Here is a 19,184-nt window from a genome sequence, read left to right on the forward strand (position 1 = left end):
AGTATAATTCTCGTGAAAGTAGGTTAATAGATTAAGCGATAGTAGGTTGATAGATTAAGCGTTGGCAAATTTTAAGCAATATTTATTCTATTCGGTAAATAAAACAACTTAGCTATACGGCAAGCACTTTAACAAATGGATATAAATTTGCAATTGATAGTCGATTCTTCAGCAAGAGCACAGCCTACTATTGAGCAATAATCAAGTTATTACAGTGGCTAATCTCCCAGGAAGAACTTTAACTGCTGTTGAGCAATTACTTTAAACTGGCAAATTCCCAAAGAATTTTAACCGGTATTGAGCAATAAGTTAGTTGTTACATCGTTGATTTCCTCAGGAAGAACTTATCATATATTGAGTAATATCTAAGCTGTTCCGTTGGTGAAGTCCGCAACAGGTACCTTGGGAGATATAGAGACATTCGCAATACTTTAGCTTTCACTAGTTGAATGTCACAGCAAAATTATATATTATATATATATACTAATATGTCTAGCTGTTCTATAAGTTGATTCCTTCGCAAGAACGAGTACAAATATTTGAAGCAATATTTAAGTTGTCCGTAAGCAGGTTTCTCAACAAAGTTACCAATGAATTTCTGAAGATTCCTCTGTACAAAAGAGGGAGGCTGCCCTCTATGAAACTATAATATGTAAAGCCGTATTAGAAATGTTCTTGCATTTTTTCACTAAAAGTGTCAGTGATAAAAAACATTTTTATGGAACACTCTACCAGTGAAGTATTATGTTGTTGAAGACGACATCGGGCCATTGAAGGGCATGAGAAGGACAATAGCTAAGTGCATGTAAAACAACACTGTGGCAAAGTAACTGATAAAGATGAACATGAAAACAATTTAAAGGAGTTGGTGAAACTGAAATATAGATGTAGGTAGAATGTGTCTGTAGGACACAGGGTGTGCCCCCACTGGTACATTTGTCACAAAAAGGGGTAATAATTCAACTGTTTGCAGTCTGAAGTTGATATAGCTTCAACAAACATTTTATATAAAGGATTCATTATTCTAGGCCATATATGTTTGAGCTATCAGCATCACAAACAAAAAACCCCAATAAACCCACTATTTTGGCTATTTCATGGGCCGTAACTCTGTAGTTAGCGCTAAAATATCAAGCAGAATGCAAAGTGTGCAAGGTCACATCACTATAAAGACTCATGCAAGGTTTCATGAATTCGCATCAAATACATTTTAGCTAGGCACGTCATTAGGTGAAAATGTGCAATTTTTACTATTTCAGGGGCATAACTTTAGAAAAAGGGGATGGAGCTAGACGAAAAATAAAAGGTGCGCAAGTTCAGATCATGACAAAGACTCGTGTAAGGTTTCATCCATTTATGTGAAATACTTTTTGAGCTAGGTGCGTCAAAAGGTGAAAATGTGCATTTTTGACTATTTCAGGGGCCATAACTCTGGAAACAGGGGCGGAACCAGACGAAAAAATAGTAGGTGCGCAAGTTCATGTCGTGATAAAGACTCATGCAAGGTTTCGTCAATTTATATGAAATACTTTTTGAGCTAGGTGCATCACAAGGTGAAAATGTGCATTTTTTACTATTTCAGGGACCATAACTCAGGAAATAGGGAGCGGAGCCAGACAAAAAAATAGGAGGTGATCAAGTTTATATCATGACAAAGACTTATGTAAGGTTTCATCAATTTATATGAAATACTTTTTGAGCCAGGCACGTCACAAATGTACATTTTTACTATTTCAGGGACAATAACTCTGGAAACAGTGGCGGAACCAGACAAAAAATAGTAGGTGCGCAAGGTTGTATCATGATAAAGACTCGTGCAAGGTTTCATTAATTTATATGAAATACGTTTTTAGCTAGGCGCATCACAAATGTGCGTTTTTACTATTTCAGAGACCATAACTCTGGAAACAGGGGCGGAACCAGACAAAATAATAGTAGGTGCGCAAGTTTATATCATGATTAAGACTCATGCAAGGTTTCATCAATATGTATGAAATACTTTTTGAGCTAGGCGCGTCACAAGGTGAAAGTGTGCATTTTTTTAATATTCCAGGGATCATTACTCTTAAAATAGGGGGCGGGGCTAGACGAAGAGTAGGTGGTGCGCAAGTTCATATCATGCAAAGTTTCATTAAGGCGTTCCAAGCCTTTTTTCGGACGGACGGACGCACGGACAAGACCAAATCTATATGCCCCCTCCACTGAGTGGTCTTTAACTCAAGGTTCTTCTGTATATATTTGGATGAAGAGATGAAGACAGACATCACTTGAAATATAAAGTTATAAAATAACATCTATACTGAGGTCTGCTGTATTATATGAATATTATCATTGGTTTGCGGTCTACAGATATGCTGTTTCTTTTAATACTATACTAAAGGAAGTTAATATTATTTTAATTAACTGTAGTGCTCGTTTTCATATGAGATATTAAGCAAAACTGCTCGTCAATAGAGCATCTAACAAGGCGGTTCTGTACGTTAATGATGGGTTGCCCATTGTGTATTTTGTAGACTTATTTCTGTCCGTATGAATTATTTCCTAAATTAAATGTGTTTTAAGATTGTTTTGTGTATGCATTGTTGATGCTCTCTGTGAAAACATCTGCGAAGGAAAAAAACAGTTCAATAGGGGGAAGATTTAATAACTTCGATGGCTTTTTTTTTACAAATTTGCTAAAAATTGCTTATAAAAAACTGAATTCTTCATGTTCTTTGCAGATACATAGTGTCAAGAAAGAATAACACTCGCTTTTTTATTAACCCTTATTATGCTGGACACGATTGATTCTGCCTTTGCGACCAGAGTAGATCATGATCAGGCTGCACATCCGTGCAGTCCGATCAAGATCTGCACTATTCGCCATTCAGTCAGTATCCTTTTGGTAAGAGCCCCTTTTGACAGTTAATGGTACCGCCCAAATTGAAAAATGGGCAAGTTCATTTTAGAAATTTAGAAGGGTTAGGATTAAATTCATTCAGTGGGCGGCTTTGAGGCGTAGTTCAAACTAGCGTAAAATCCGTAAATGAGCCGCACCATGAGAAAACCAACATAGTGCGTTTGCGACCAGCATGGATCCTGACTAGACTGCGCGGATATCCAGACCAGCCTGCGCATCCGTGCAGTCTGGTCAGGATCCATGCTGTTCGCTTTCAAAGCCTATTACAATTAGAGAAACCGTTAGCGAACAACATGGATCCTGGCCAGACTGCGCGGATACGCAGGCTGGTCTGGATCAATGGTGGTCGCAAATGCAGTATGTTTGTTTTCTCATGGTGCGGTTCAAATGTATTTCTATATCAGTTTTTAAGATTTATATCTGATGAAAATGGAGATAGTGAATAATGAATTGTAAACTTTGTTCGCATTGACTAGAGTAACTGTTTTGTGTACAAAACAAGTTGTATAATACCTAGACATTTTATAGAAGGATGAGTCGTTCACACACCAATACATAACTGTTTTATACAAAGAAAACATCACTGTTTCTTCACCCTTCAGCAACTTGTTACAAATTTTTGACTTGGTTTTTATTTATTTATTTTTTTTTGTATATTCATGCAATGGATCATCTACAGGACAAGTTCTGGGGGTGACAAGGTCTTGAACTCTTATTTGTGTTTAAGGGGAAGTAATGATATGGGTAAAAGTTAAGCAATGGTCCTTCAAATGTTCATCGATACTCTGCTGTCAGTTACAAGTGTTAAATATATATTTTGATATATCAAAAGTTATAGTACTTTTTCTTAATTCTTTCATGATGCTATGTGGTATTTCACGGTAAAATGATAATTTTATCGGCAAACATTTTCTTAAGAATTTATTATTTTAGAAAATTTATTGATAGGGACATATCGCGGACGACACATTATTGACTGATAAGAAATTTCATGAGTCATTTAACGATTCAAATATGTTGTTACCCTTTAAAAGAGTTATCATTATGAACATATAATTTCATTTTTGCTCACCAGATAGCAAAACGTGAGGTATTTTCACATGAAGCCCACAATATCAGAAGAAGAACGTTAACTAGAAATTATTGTAAACATGTTTATCGGATAATTGTCTTATTACACTGTTTCTAAAATTTGGGGTGGCGGAGAAATATATCAGAACATAGCAACATAAGTGGAGTGTTGACCATTGAATTATAAAAAAAAATGTGACCATACACAAACTCGAATACTGTACATAATAGTTTTTTGAGGGTGACGATTTACATTTTTACAGACTGATGCCTAGGTTAACGACTCCTAAATTATAAACTCTTAACTACAGTTACATGATGTATAAATCATTAGAAACGGTTTCGTAAATGTCGCGCCACGGTGTTAACTGCTAAAATATTGTCAACTTTTCTGATATTTAATGTTACATTTCCAAACACTGTATCGGAAATATCTTGACGCGGTGTTACCGCTTGATAATACCGCGTTGAGTCAATTTATTCCTGTGGTAGTGTCCAGCAAACCTTAAATTATTCTATGGAATTGCAAATCGACACTTACCTGCTAAGAATATGTATAAGTGTCTAAACATCTATAGTTTTCATTATGTTTATGGATTATATATACACGCAATTACTGCAAGAATTATTTTCGAAAGCAAATATGTTTGTCTCCTTTAATAAATGATCCACAACTTACAATTACTCATATACAGACGGTGTATATCCATGTTTGTTTGCAGTAAATTAAAAGCATATTTTGATTTTATCGCAGAGAACTACTGTTTCATTTTTTCTATTTCCTAAACATAATCTGTTAATTATTTTTTATAGATTCATGTGTGACGTGGTGTCTATCTGTATGGAAACTTGGTGGTGCCCATTTCGTTATGTGCATATCATATACTATATTTTACTACTTACGGCGATATTAAGAGTAATTTATTACGTAAAGCATAATTACTGTTTTTACTTCACCGTTTGATCTGATAAAAGGTTTTTTTCCCATATGTGCTTCTGCTAATATTTTGCCTTTTATTTTTTGACTAAAGATTATTTTAAGTAGATTTAGATTCTGATACACAGCTTCGTTCTAGTCCTGAGGCTGGGTGCGCACCATAAACCAGTTTAAGCTCCCCCAGTGGTGTTTTTGCCACTGACCGTCCCAAGGCGGGGCCCCACTGTGTTCCTTTATTTGTGTGTTTTGTCCTTGTGTGTTTGCTTTGTATATGAGTGTGTGTGCTGTGAGTTTCGTTTTGGGGAGGCTGCGTTTTTGGAACGTGGCATTTGGAACGTGGCATTACCTATACTGATATGCAGTTTAAATAAAAGTCAATAATGTTTTATTTGTCTTTCGTCATTTCTGAACATTGAATGACTATGTGCATGTTATATATAAATATATATACATGTAGTGTTTATTTATTATGAATGTACATCGATGACATTTGAATAAATAAATAAAATAATACCATTGATTTTGCGATTGAATCTTTATCATATAAAAAAAGAAACAGCATGTTAAATCTGTCATGTGAAAGGATTTGACAAATTTTGTTCGAGAATTCATTCCACATTAACATTGTCAATCTATTGTGGCATTCCCATGTCGATGTATTATTATATATGGCAAATCCACCGAGTTTAATATATTATTTATGTATTAATTCAAGTTAGTTCCGCTTCCGTATTTTTTAAAGTTATTTAAAGCGGCATGACTGCGTAATATTAATAAAAAAAAGTTCGCAAACTGAAACGTGTATGAATAAATAAAAGCATCATTGAGAATTCGAGAAATACTCAAGTTAAAAATACTGCTGTAAATTATAATGTTACATTTTGTATTGTGTCGGTCAAATTGTTCTGTTGTATACAGTTACGTGCGGAATTTAAAATTCACAAAACAATTTTCCTCATAGACTCGCATGCGTCGCCAGCTTTCATTAAATATATAGCTATATCTCTGACTACTGAACTCAAAATGCCACAAAATAACTCAGATTTAAAAGCATGCATGCGAGTCAATTTTGACAATATCTTTGTCTTAATTTTTAAACGGTATTCCTGTAGATTTATATTAAATGTTCGAAGTTTAGAAAATACTTTCATTGGACAATAATTAAAAACGAAAGAACATACTCGGCACTTTTAAAAGTATACGGCACTTGAATAGCATTTTTGCACGTGCATTGCATACATGTAGACTAGGGATCGTGCATATCCAACAGACAAGCAGACAATGACAACTTCTTGTGTGTTTTTTATATCTTTTTTTATTTGTTTTAGCAAATTGAGAAATTAACAAAAAGTTATCGTTAAAACAAATATCAATAAACATTTAAGATGCATCTGAAATAATTCTATATCTTTCAATTTCAATTTCTAACAATTTTTACATTCCTAGACACACGTTGCACATTACACATTTAAGGTAGTGTGTCTACATACACAAATACAAACAGAATACATTTAATACACGCATTTTCGTATTTTCACATCTCCAAAAATGACTAATTTAGGTTGTATTTAAATGCAGAATAAAGGAAAATATTTCAAATAGCGTGCTGGTATATTTTCAAACAAATATTAAGAAGATAAAACTGAAGGAATAAAATGAAACTTTTCGACAATATGTGATACCAGCTCTTTAAATTTACAAAATGGTTTTGTCATGTTAAAAGAAATTAAGCCAGCCATCGCACATAGGGGCCTCCGCGACCGAGTGGTTAAGGTTGCTGACTTCAAATCACTTGTCCCTTCACCGCTGTGGATTCGACACCTTGCGAGGGGTGTAGAATTTCTTTCATGTGAGGAAATTATCCATATTCGGTGGATCTACCCAGGTGCCATTCCGTGTCTGAAATCATGCAGGGAGGGGGCACCTGTGTAGTTCCACCACCGCGTAAAGCTAGAAAGTTGTCATATAATCATGTCGGTGTGGCTTTTAAACCCAACAACAAATACAGACATCGCATAAAACATTGCTTCTCTGAGACTGAAAACCACTTTAACTGTCATAAGTAATCAATACCATGTCAAAATGACATGATTAAAAGAATATTGTATATGAAATGATGTTTCGGGTGTAGAGGCTTGGCAATATAAAAAAAAACAACAAGGAAACGTGAACGCTAGGTTCGGTAGGTGGTTTTGATGAATAGATTATCTGATATATTACCAGATGGCACATTAATTTCCTTACACCACCTAAACATAAACATGCATTGTATAAAACCAATAAAATAAACACCTACATATGAGGTCAAAGTGTTTACGCGCTTTTACAGTTGGGATGGTTAAAATTTCATTGTTTATTCCATTTTATTTATTTCTTCTTCGTTTCGTGGTGTTGGACAATTTTTTTTCACTGGTAACAGGTTAAAAAATAATTTTGATGGATTTTATGCAATTGTTTGATCTAAGGATTATCATTGCACTTCCGATTTGTCGTACCATTTAACAAGACTGCATGTGGTCTATTTTGCACCTATGAACTCGTATTGTTAATTCTATACTTCCACTTGAGTTTTGCACTGAGCAAAAATTTACTTCAGTAAGGTATATGGGACTATTTTTTCCGTTTCAACTGAAAAAAAAATAACGTTTGATTTATGTGACAGAAACCAATTTTCTTTTATATTTCGTGTCCTTTCAATGGTTTCAGCCAACGTTTAACCTTTTTTTTAAGTTCTGTACCTATGAAAAGTATATTTGATACTCCTCGCTGTGAAATTACCAGATGTTAATTCACTCTTAATATTTTCCATTAGTTCGCTGATAAACATGTAATATAATAAACTCAAATCCCTTCCTACACTAACTATCTGTTTATATTTAAAAAAAAAAAAGAGTTTGCACGCTCTGTTAAACAAATGTTTAATTTTATTGGCCTTAACAAAAACACATGAAAAAATGAGTAAATCAATACAGATTCCGAGACATTTCCTGTCCTTCGTTTGAATTATAGAAATATTGATACCAGTGTAATGAACACATTTGGTCGACAAAAACTGTAATGTTAACTAAGTCTTGTATAAACAAAAACTTACCGGTACATTACTGCTTTGAAAAAAAAAAAACGAGAAAAAAAGAACCCCAAAAGAAAACTGCATTACCGATAAAGTAAACACACTGCACAATTTAAATTGATAAAAATTAAATAAGCATTTTTTTCTTTGATATACGATGAAAATTGATTTAAAGTATTTCTAAAGATGTTTTTCATTCTTCAGGTAAGCAAAAACTAATAATTGTCAAGGAAGTACAAATATGTTCCGTGTTTCTGCAGCACAAAATATTGCGTTCGTGGAATCGTTTTGATGTTGTCCCAGTAAAACTCTGTATGTATTTAATGCTATTTTTTGACGTTATGACTGTCCAAGCGTTGTATTTAAATACGGAATACGATTCTTCTTTCCCCAATTGTGATATCACGGAAGACCAACTTCCTTTAACTTTGATGTTTTAGATAAATGCTTCAAACTGCCATGTATCTTGCAGTATACATGTAAATGAATATTTTTTTTTTTTTCACAAAAATATTACGATATTCTTTTTAGACTAGATCTAAATCTTTCTGTGAATGTGTCCTTCCTAATAATTAGAAAAAAATGAAATCATATTCTGGTATTATATGCACTTTAAAACATTTCGAATCATTATATGTTTAAATGAGTTAAATAATATATCCGCCCTATAAAAAGGAGTGTTGATTTTAACAAACTCATATAACGTGTACAAAAGTAAATAATTTCGACATTTATAAACATAATAGATCTCAAATAAAATCAGTTAAATGCGGTCTTTATATTTATGCACCAAATTCTGAATTTATGTAAAATATAACAGATAAACAACACATTTAATATCTTTGACAAATATATAAAACTGTTAAGCACATTTGAAAGTGTTACGTCATCACGCCCATAAAAGCACATCAAAAAGCACATTACTGGAGATCTTAAAAGTAATCTCGTTTTTACTAAATAACATAAAGTACAACAAGATCTGGTACAATGACACTAAAAGAGGATGGTTTGAGCACTATAATACGGCCGGATGCCGGTAATGATCTTCCGGTTTGACCAGAACATACGCTAGAGGTCGATGAACGTCACTGCTAGAAGGAAGATAAGATGGGGGGCAGCATGGCACAATATATTGACCCGGATGTCCTGTATGCGCAGGCGCGGGAAGTGAACCCAAAGCCGCGCTTTGAGCCTGAAGATATTGTGAGTATAACGATGACGTCATTTGTGACGACATATGTTCTGATAAAGATGTCCGCATTGGTAAACTAGAACTGTCAAGTTTGCTGCTATTTTCCAAATGTGAGAGTAATGGATGAGATGATAAACTGGTTGGGATACTGGTTGGTGGTTGAAATGCTCTCATTTTTTCATTAAGAAGTGCCTGATTCATCGCACTCTCCGCCTGGCTGGCAGAGAAAGCTGGGTATGCTGGTGGCAGTCCATTAAATGGGTTGAAACCGGGAACCAGAGGCATTGGAAAAGCATATTTGTCTTTCTTCATTAGTGATTTTGGTTTCCGGCGTGGTCTGTATTTGTAATCGGGATGCTCTTTCATATGCAATGCCCTGTAAAAATGATATTTATATTGCATTAAAATCTCATTGTTGAGTAAATATTATAATAAAGTATATACGCTGTACTTCAGTTACTCATGCAGATTTTAATTTGATTAATTTTCAATACTTGTTAAATAATAACACAACAGGATTAAAGATAACACGTGCAAAATTTGTAATCAAATAATACAAATGTATCTAATAATTGAAAACGAATTTTTTTGTGAAACTTCAAAAATGTTATCTCATACGTTTCAAATTGAAATTCTGATTTTCATTGAACTGAATTGATTTGCATGTATTTAATTATGCAAAAAGCGGTACAAATTGCTTTGCAGGAGTTGATTTACTATTTTCCACAAAGGACATCTGTTTTTCATATGCATACAAATTATTAATGTCTGAAAGATAAAAATGATTCGAACCTGAGTCGTTTAGCCTCGTCGATAAATGGCCGCTTTTCTTCCTCAGTTAAAAGCTTCCAGTCAGCACCAAGGCGTTTACTGATTTCAGAATTGTGCATCTTGGGGTTTTCTTGCGCCATCTTACGTCTCTGGCCCCTTGACCACACCATGAAAGCGTTCATTGGGCGCTTGACGTGGTCACCACAATGTTTAGCCATGTCCGAATCTCTGTCCGAAAGGCTACTTCCTGGAGATAAATCATCCTGCATGTCCATTGAAGTCATCGTGGTTATTTTATAAGCAAATTAATGTTTAAATATTTTTTCTTAAACTAGAGAACACAACTTACACATCAGAATCCATCCGCGCTATTTTGTGCCACCTGTTCCAAATAGTTTATATCTTTATTCAAATAAACAAAATTCTAAACATGCAAGTATCGCCAGAATGTTTCAATATGATTCCGCAAATAATTCTTTATTAGACTTAATGTGTATTCCTTTCCTCAACGATATTTTATTCCAGCTAAAGTTAACCCTTTTTGTTTCGATTCTGCCTCACAAGTGATAGAATAACACTCCGATACCCTTATTAAACCACGTGTAGACCTTTTCATAAAAACATTCTTCCTCAGTTGACAAAACCAATATAATAAGTGTAATACTTTATATTCATTAGACATTAAATCGGAAGCTTGAAACCTCTATGTGTCATTCAAACACACCAGAAGCCAACAAATGACCGTTTATCGACACCCGATACATGCCAACTACTTTATTGGCCCAATAACTAATCTTTAACTCCGCGGTTATTGGTTAACGGAATAGATAGGCGAGTTTAACTCCGCCTGCTTGCGATAATCGAAAATACAGATTTTCCAATGCGCTCAAATTGACACTAAAGCAATTTCGAAGGCGATAGTTTGTTATTTTATTGTTAAAAGGAAATAATTTGGGGCTATTTCGGCTATATTTTATGATGGACAGTACTTAAACGACAAAAAGGAAACTGTACTGTTTTATAAAATGATTTTTCAAGCGGTTATAGACGTATACTTTACTATAATTAAGGTGCTATTTTTCTTTTAAAATCTCCATAGTTAAAAAAAGGAAATAATTTAAATAATCAAAATTTGCTTAAAAGTTGTTATTATAATAATTTCATAAGTGTAAAACTGTTTCAGCAAAACACAACCATTGAAAAGACCAGGAATAATTTAGAATAAAAAATATGAATAATTTTATTATAAATAATTTTAATGGTAAAACCGTTCAGCACAAACAAAACCATTCGCTCCGTATTTGCATGAAAAACTTACGTAAAGTCATTGTATATTATAATATATGGGACATTTAGATCAAATGAACAAATAAAAGCCGCTGTGTCTGTTAAATTCTTTTCAGCCACGTGCTGCTGTTGGTTAAATCGCTGCTCACATTATCTGATCATTTACTCGTGCACAAGACCTTGCAATAGTAACTAATTTGGAAGCTGATGATAAATAAATAGATAAATAAATAAATAACGGCGAATTCTTTACATTTTAGTATAAATATTACAATGAGTGATTAGATAACTCGACGGCTAATTTTTCGGTGCTGGGTTTGTAATTACTGATTTACTAGTATTTAACAAATGAAAATCATAATGAGAAGGAAAAACTAATTCTATAATTAATAATAAATATCATTTTTTTCCGCAGAAAACACTCCTGGACGGGCACCCAGTGGTGAGTTCTATCCCTATACTATGTTGTGGACGAAAGTGCCTGATAGGTGGCATGTTACAATTCCAAATGCTTCCACTGGTTTGTTAAAATACCAAGTGCAAAGCTGGACTAAAAGTGTCGTCCGAAAAAAATGTAACAAATTTTGTTCAGTAGAGCAGGGACTCGAACTCGCAACCAAAGTTTTTTTTTTTTTTTTTTAGTTTTTAGTCCGATATCTTGCCTCTGAGTCCGCGATATGAAAATGGTTGGTTACATTATTTCTTGAAAAGGTCATGTCAAATTACATTAACCTAGTTAAAAAAAAAGCTGATGTGGTTTTTACAAGCTGACGTCCCATTTAAATGCAACATGTTGCTGAAGATCTATTGATGATTATTTTTCATAAAGGTTTCATTTGGAGACAATACTTATGATCTATAAATCATGTTCTGATAACATCTTCTATTTTAATTTAAATATTTGTGTCATTGTAAACAACAGTGATTTTCCAAGCTGTGTCCATTTTCCAGTTGACATGTTAAAATTGATATGGAATCGATTAACTTTCGTCATTTGATAAAACTAAGATTAAAGGAACTTGCTTCAGAAACTAGGGTTAAAGTTTAAAATCATTTGAAAAACGCTGTAGTATTTCTGATAAAATCATCAATCTTTCAGTCGATAATTTGTGTAGTACGGTTTCTGTTGCAGCTAAAGGTTTGTTTTAATTAATTAATTTTCAAAAGCGTGACCGACGATTCTGAGAGTTTTCTATGTATTTTAAGATGCACGCACAGTTTTCTAAACTGGTACTTTCCAAATATCATTGAATCACCTTTTCAGATTTCCGTTACAAATCTCTTCGTATTTAGACCCAAAGTTATTCTGTATTTTCTCTGGTTTCTCTATTATTTTGGAATAATCCAGTTCATTCAATTTCAACTTTTCTGCAATGGAATTTTGCTTAAGGCAGTGTTAGAGGGCGTGAGCAGTGTAACATACTCATTACCTCTCCCCAAAAGGCTCAGTCAGACCGAGTCTGCTATTGATTTCGCTTTGTTGCATTAAATACTCCCAAAGACTCTTTACTGTGAGAGTTATTTTTTTTTATTTACAGTTACTTACAAAATGCTTTATAAATTTCAACAAAAATGGCATAAAACAAATGGTTGTAGTGATTCAAACATTCAATTCATTTTCTCCACGCTCTGCTCTGCTACTTAACAAATTTTTTTTTATCGACAACGCCTTGTTTAAATTTCTTTTTTTTAACGATTCACTGTATTTTGGTTTCTTTTTTTTTATTCAACCTGTCCTGCAGTTTATTTGTATCCAGGCACATTTAAGATTATATGACAGGTACCCGTGCTAATTTATTTTGTTCACTTTTTAATATACCCTTTGATTTTGGACAGTTGTCATCAAAGAAACTTATGAAATGTGGTACTACAGTGGTATTAGCACTAAAGCGGTTTATTTTTAAAGTTTATTTCTTCATTCACGAGAAGGGTGTTTATGTCCCGCTTGGAAAATTTCCTCGACTCAAAGCACTCGGTCTCCGTTATATACCAGTGCCAGTTTGTGCAGATGGCACATTTTATGATCTATAAAATATACGTTGAAAATTTGGCAAGAAAAAATGTCTATTACTAAACCTTACTTTTCACTTACTCCTCCATCAACCGTCACAGGCACTGTTACCATGACAACAATGTAAACAGACAGAAGGCCGCGAATTCCTGATATCGGTAAACTATGGTAAACGGGTTTTAATCAAAGCTTTCAAATGACACTAGCCCGGACTTTCTGTTTTAAGGTCAAAGTTCACACACCTACGTGCCATTACTTTATATAATATGACATTATTTTTGAGACCAAAGCAATTTAAAATGGTTTCAGATTATTCATAACCCTACCTTTCTCCGTTTTCAACATGTAAGCGGGAAGCGTAGTTTATATGTCGTTATGTAATAAAACCATCAATTTACAACTAAAAATGTTTGCACAAAAAAAGTTGTTATATGAAATTCGAATGAAAATGTAGGCGACTTCTAGTGTGTTGAACATTGTTTTTATTTTGTGTTTAACGCCGTTTTGAACAATATTTCAGTAATGTAACGACCGGTAGTTAACGTTCCTGGATTCTGTACCAGTACAAACCTGTTCTTCGCAAGTAACTGCCAACTTCTCCACATGAATCAGAGGTAGAGGACGGAATAAATCAGACACAATGTCTTGTATCCAATCGTGATTTAAAACATACGCACCGCCACGGGATCAAACTTACGGCCTAGCAATCTGCGCTCTCCCTATGTAGCTAAGGGGGCTGACTTTCAGTAAGTTAAAAACATATAATAACGCGTTGGCCCGCCCGCTTATTTCAATAGGGAGAGCGCAGATCTATGGACCTCGGGGTCGTGATTTCGAGCCCTGGGCGAGGCGTATGTTCTCCGTGACGATTTGATAAAAGGCATTGCATCTGAAATCATTCGTCCTCCACCTCTGATTCATGTGGGGAAGTTGGCAGTTACTTGCGGAGAACAGGTTTGTACTGGTAAAGAATTCAGGAACACTGGTTAGGTTAACTGTCCGCCATTACATAACTGAAATACTGTTGAAAAACGGTGTTATTAACCCTACCCCACCCACCCCAATAAAAAAAGCACTTAAGTAATCGACAATATCGATAACTATCGTGATCAGAGGGCATCAGCGGGATCGTCTACACTTAACAAATATTCTAAGGCAAAACTTGAGAATTAACCAATAAGTTAACTAAACCAAAAAAAATAATGTAATTGTGTGAAATTTGGCCTACGTTTAGAATAATATGTAGTTAATAACATATTAAAATTCAATAAAATTAGACAAAACTATTAAATGTTTTGATCCAATTTACTACCTTTACTCAATAATTTTAATAGACCACAAAGATACACTTTTAATCATTTAACATCAATAGAAATTATCCAAAAAAAAGAAAGAATGAAAACATGATAAAAATAAATACTTCTTGTCCATTCATATCTCAGAAACAAATTTTCCTTTGGTTTAATATTTGACTATGTGATAGTGAAATACAATACTCCCCACGTCTGCTTTCTTATAACGAATATGTCATAATTTGGTAAAGAAAACGTATGTTTATGTGTAATTTTCTGCCTTTTCCAACTACGGGTTGAAATTTAAAAATGAATTAAACAATTCTGCTTAAGTCTATATTGTAGAAAAATTGCTAAATATTATTCACAACATTTTTTATCTAAATTTTTGAGAAATTACATAATGTTGATCCTAAGCAAAATGAAAGATCTTGCCAAATTACTGAGCGGTGAGTTAGAAAGTTTATTAAGTGTAGAAGAAAGTAGTGCACGGAATCTCAATTAAGGTTTGCTTGATCATTTTTAACTGGTTGGATGTTCGAGCAGCTCTAAAAGTGAGTGGTAAGGTGTTCGAGTCCAAACGTGAAACGAAGCGAACACTTAAAACATCTTAATCTATCAACTAGTCTACCACACTCCTGAAGGGAAAGGCAATTTAGTCCTCATTTTAAGATGTCTGCTACGATTTCTTAAATCATTTAAAGAAGTGATTTTTTTTTCAAAATCGGCTTAAAAATGAGACAGTTATGAGCATTTAAATATACGATCAAAGTGACGACCATTTTGTTTCTATGGCAACAAAAACAAAATGGCGGATTTGTTAAACTTCTAGAGGTTATAACACACTAAATAGCTGTTGTTCTTTATTCTATATAAAACTGACCTATTTCCAATGGCCGCTGCACACATCAGGACCCATTTTAAATGTCTGTAACCTATATTTTCTTGAAGAATATTGTTAGTGCATGCTAAATAAAAATCAAAAGAAAAGTGAGGGTCATGTTTGACGCAAGAAAAATAATTTCAGTCAAACACACAAACTGCAAAATCAGCTAAAAATGAGACCCCAAATTATACTGGAGGTGTATTATCTAAGTTTCCATGAAAAGTTTTGTCATGTTGCTATTTCATTATGAAAATGCTACCTTCATGTCAAGCATACATCTGTCATGTGATTTTAGCAAAATAAAATGCAAAGAAAATAAGGAAAATAGCTCTACAGAGCAAAAAAAAAGAGGACTATTTGTATCCGCCATTATGCTACTATCATTTTTTTTTTCGCGCCATTTTTCTATTTAGTGTCTGTATGCCTAGATACATATTTGGATTGTATTTACTTATTTTGTAAAATAACTTCTCTACTTTTTCCATCTATTATGAAAGAAACTACCATGTTTTACATCCTATACCCAAGAAACATAATTTATGATATTAACCTATTTAAAAGGTTGTTTGCTAAATAAAGAACTCAGTGTGTAAATGACGTCATAAACACACTAAAATGTCAGCCTCTGTGGTCAGCCATTTTCTTAATTTCAAACTGCCATATCTTTTTCCATAGTGGTCCGATTTTTAAAATTCTTTCAGCGTTATGAAAGGCTTGATGATAGCTTTCATATACAATATTGTCAGGCTTTCCCTTCCCTAAACTACAAAAAAAAAGAACCTAAGAACCAACACTTTATCTTTGTTCGGCACTATATAATAAAAATATGTGAGTGTGTATTTAAACACTTTACTCAGAAATTTGATATAAACGCTGTAACAATCACTTTGTTTGTTATGGAGGATAGGAAAGAATTAAACCTTATTCGAAACTTTATGCTAGGTAATATGCTGTCCCTTTCTTTGTGTCACATTCTTAATATTCATAAACCACGTGGGACTTCACGTTTTTCTCGCGTCAATAGGCATTTCAATAAATAATGTTTCCGCACAATACAGCATAGTTGAAACTCATTAGTCTTAAGTGTTGCTATTGTTTATGATTTTAGTGTTGGTATAATCAAGATTTGTATACAAGCTCTTAAAGACTCAATGCTCCGTATTCAAAGAATTTCTGGGTGTATTGTTTTCTAAAAGAGCCTAATGTGCCTTTAATATTGCGAAGTTCTTTATACAGTTTTCGCGAATAACATATAAAGTTTCGAATTACTTCTCATTTATTTTTTATCTTTGATTGATCTTTGTGGTAGAAAGATGCTAAATAATAGTAATTCTAATGGACATAATTGTGCATAATCGTAGCGTATTTAACGGCTGAGTTTACCGATTGTCACGTTGTTTAAATATAATAATGCACCGGTGAAGCATTAAATGTATCCATCACCATAAATCTGGTGATAATTCACATCCCTCATAATCATATTGTTTTGACAAGAATATTCCCCTCATTTAATCACAGATGCTCTACGACAATGCCTATAGAACACTGTTTTCCAGATATACGAGGCCGTGCTAACAGTCAGATTTTATCCTTGGGTTTCAGTTGATAAGCACTCTTGAAATTTTATCTGTGAAGTGGCTAGGTTGCCTTCAAATACCGTCATTTAGCCCCAATTGCTTCTGAATCCAGCCTTGCCAACAATGAATTCTTTTCTTTTAAAAACCACAGGTCTATATATATATATATATATACACTGGCGCCTACATAAAAATACGTATGAGGCCTTCCTCTACAATTCACGCTGTAGAAGTCCCAACATCATCTTTGTGTTATTGGTGAGGCAATAAAAAAAGAACAGCATCAAAGCGGTTAGATGTGAGTTGTGTATATTTGATGTTGTTGGTTCTGATGCAGCGTTATTTCAGATCCTTCCATCTCTTACAAACACATCAGATAAGCAAGGACAGAAAATATCTACTTGACCAAATGGCCGTCTTGAAAATCTTCCGTAATTACTTTTATAGTATAATATTTACGGTTTTTTCCCGTATGCGTTTCAGCGTTCACCGTGAAATAAAATCTGTGAAAAGATCCTTTGGAAGCATAGAACGCACAAAAGCAACATAACAGTGGACTCCGTCTGACTGAGCCGGTGTTTAGGTCATGTCATTAAGTCATGTGTGCGCACTGAGCTATATTAACATCCGCCAAATGCCGAATTGCCTTACGATACGGTGGTCGTTGGTTCGAGACCCACTGGGGTCACGACCATTGCCTTCTCATATGATATCAGTTCTGGTTTCTCCAAGAAGAGGTCTCGGAAGTACTTTTGAGAACTGCCTAATCAGCTGAATAGTTATGTATCTGAGTCAACTATGCACCAATACATGTATCACTGGCATCTATGTACAGAGTGATTTTCGGTAATTCAAGGGCCATAATTCTGAAGTGTCTGGGCCGATTTAGCTAGTTATCGAACTTGGCCCAGGACTTATTGGCAAACACATTTTGTTAAAGTTTGGTGAAGATCGGATGAGAAATGTTCGACTTAGAGTGCTGACAGGTGTGTATAGAGCGATTTTCGGTCATTCAAGGACCGTAATTCCAAAGTGCCTGGGCCAATATGGCTAGTAATTGAACTTGGCCGATGACTTATTGGCAAACACATTTTGTTCAAGTTTGGTGAAGATCGGATAGGAACTGTTCGGCATAGAGCGGGGACAAGATTTTTGACTGGCAGACACACACACACTGACACACAGACAGGAGAAAATGAATATGTCTCCCACACCACTGTGTGGTGTGAGACATAATAAAGTTGTTGCTTAACGCGAATACATAATCACACGAAAAGTATCATTACAGCTCCAATATCTTAAAGTTTGATATGCTTGAATCTCATAAAAATAATTCCAGATTTACGTGCGTATACACAATCAAAGAAAATTGCAGTTTCTATGTGTCAATAACATATCATTCACACTGTAACCAAAGTAATTTATTTCACAGATTTTAATTTAAATTACATTATAAAATATCTATTTTTTTTCTCGATTTGTTATAAATGAGTATTAAAGCAGGTTCGAAATATGATAAATTGGGATATCTGATAATATTTGCATTAAGATGTTTTGTAAGATTCTGTCATTAAAATTTAATCTTTGCTATCTATATGTCATTTTTACATAATTCATAATAAAAAGATAGTCCACATCGAACTGAATACTGCATTTGTTAATGACATAAGCGTTCAAATTTCTCGCGCGAGAAAAGAACGTCACTCTGTTGTGTAGTGTCATGGTCAAAATCTCATTATCAGACCAAGCGGTAATTACAGTAAGTGGAGAAAAAACATATGCAGATGCCATGAAAGTACAGATATACCTAGATCTAGTTGTTATCACAATTAATAAACGTTTTAAATGTGAAATTAGGGGAGGGGCGAGGGGTGAACTTAGGCTGGGGAAATGGGTTTCTGCCATTTTTTATCAGTATTTCAGTCATGTTACGGCGATAAGTTAATCTAACCAACGTTCTTGGATTCTGTTCCAGTAAATACCTGGTCTCCGGGAGTATTTTTTTCTTCACATTAACCAGAAATGGAGGAATAATTTCAATTCTTTAACATGGCTCAATTTGGTCGTCAAAGAAGGTCATGCTTCGGTATTGTTGAACTGTTGAAGAGCGGACCGGTAAGAGAGCATTATGACGTCAAATTTCCACATGACGCCTGCTTCGTTAATTCTCCGAAAAATGAAGCCTTGCGTA

General features: G+C 34.2%; 1 protein-coding gene across 1 annotated transcript; it reads right to left on the bottom strand.

Annotated features, from left to right (window-relative positions):
- Positions 1-6,812: 6,812 nt before the first annotated feature.
- LOC123555094 (transcription factor Sox-14-like) lies at positions 6,813-10,583 on the bottom strand. The gene is made up of 2 exons (XM_045345659.2): positions 9,962-10,583; positions 6,813-9,545 (listed from the first exon to the last, which is right to left on the bottom strand). Exons 1-2 carry the CDS (start codon positions 10,222-10,224, stop codon positions 8,993-8,995), a joined length of 816 nt encoding a protein of 271 aa, XP_045201594.1. The 5' UTR covers positions 10,225-10,583; the 3' UTR covers positions 6,813-8,992.
- Between the last annotated feature and the right edge of the window lie 8,601 nt (positions 10,584-19,184).

The sequence above is a fragment of the Mercenaria mercenaria genome, chromosome 7 (genome assembly GCF_021730395.1).
Source record: "Mercenaria mercenaria strain notata chromosome 7, MADL_Memer_1, whole genome shotgun sequence".
In the NCBI taxonomy this organism is placed as follows: Eukaryota; Metazoa; Mollusca; class Bivalvia; order Venerida; family Veneridae; genus Mercenaria; species Mercenaria mercenaria.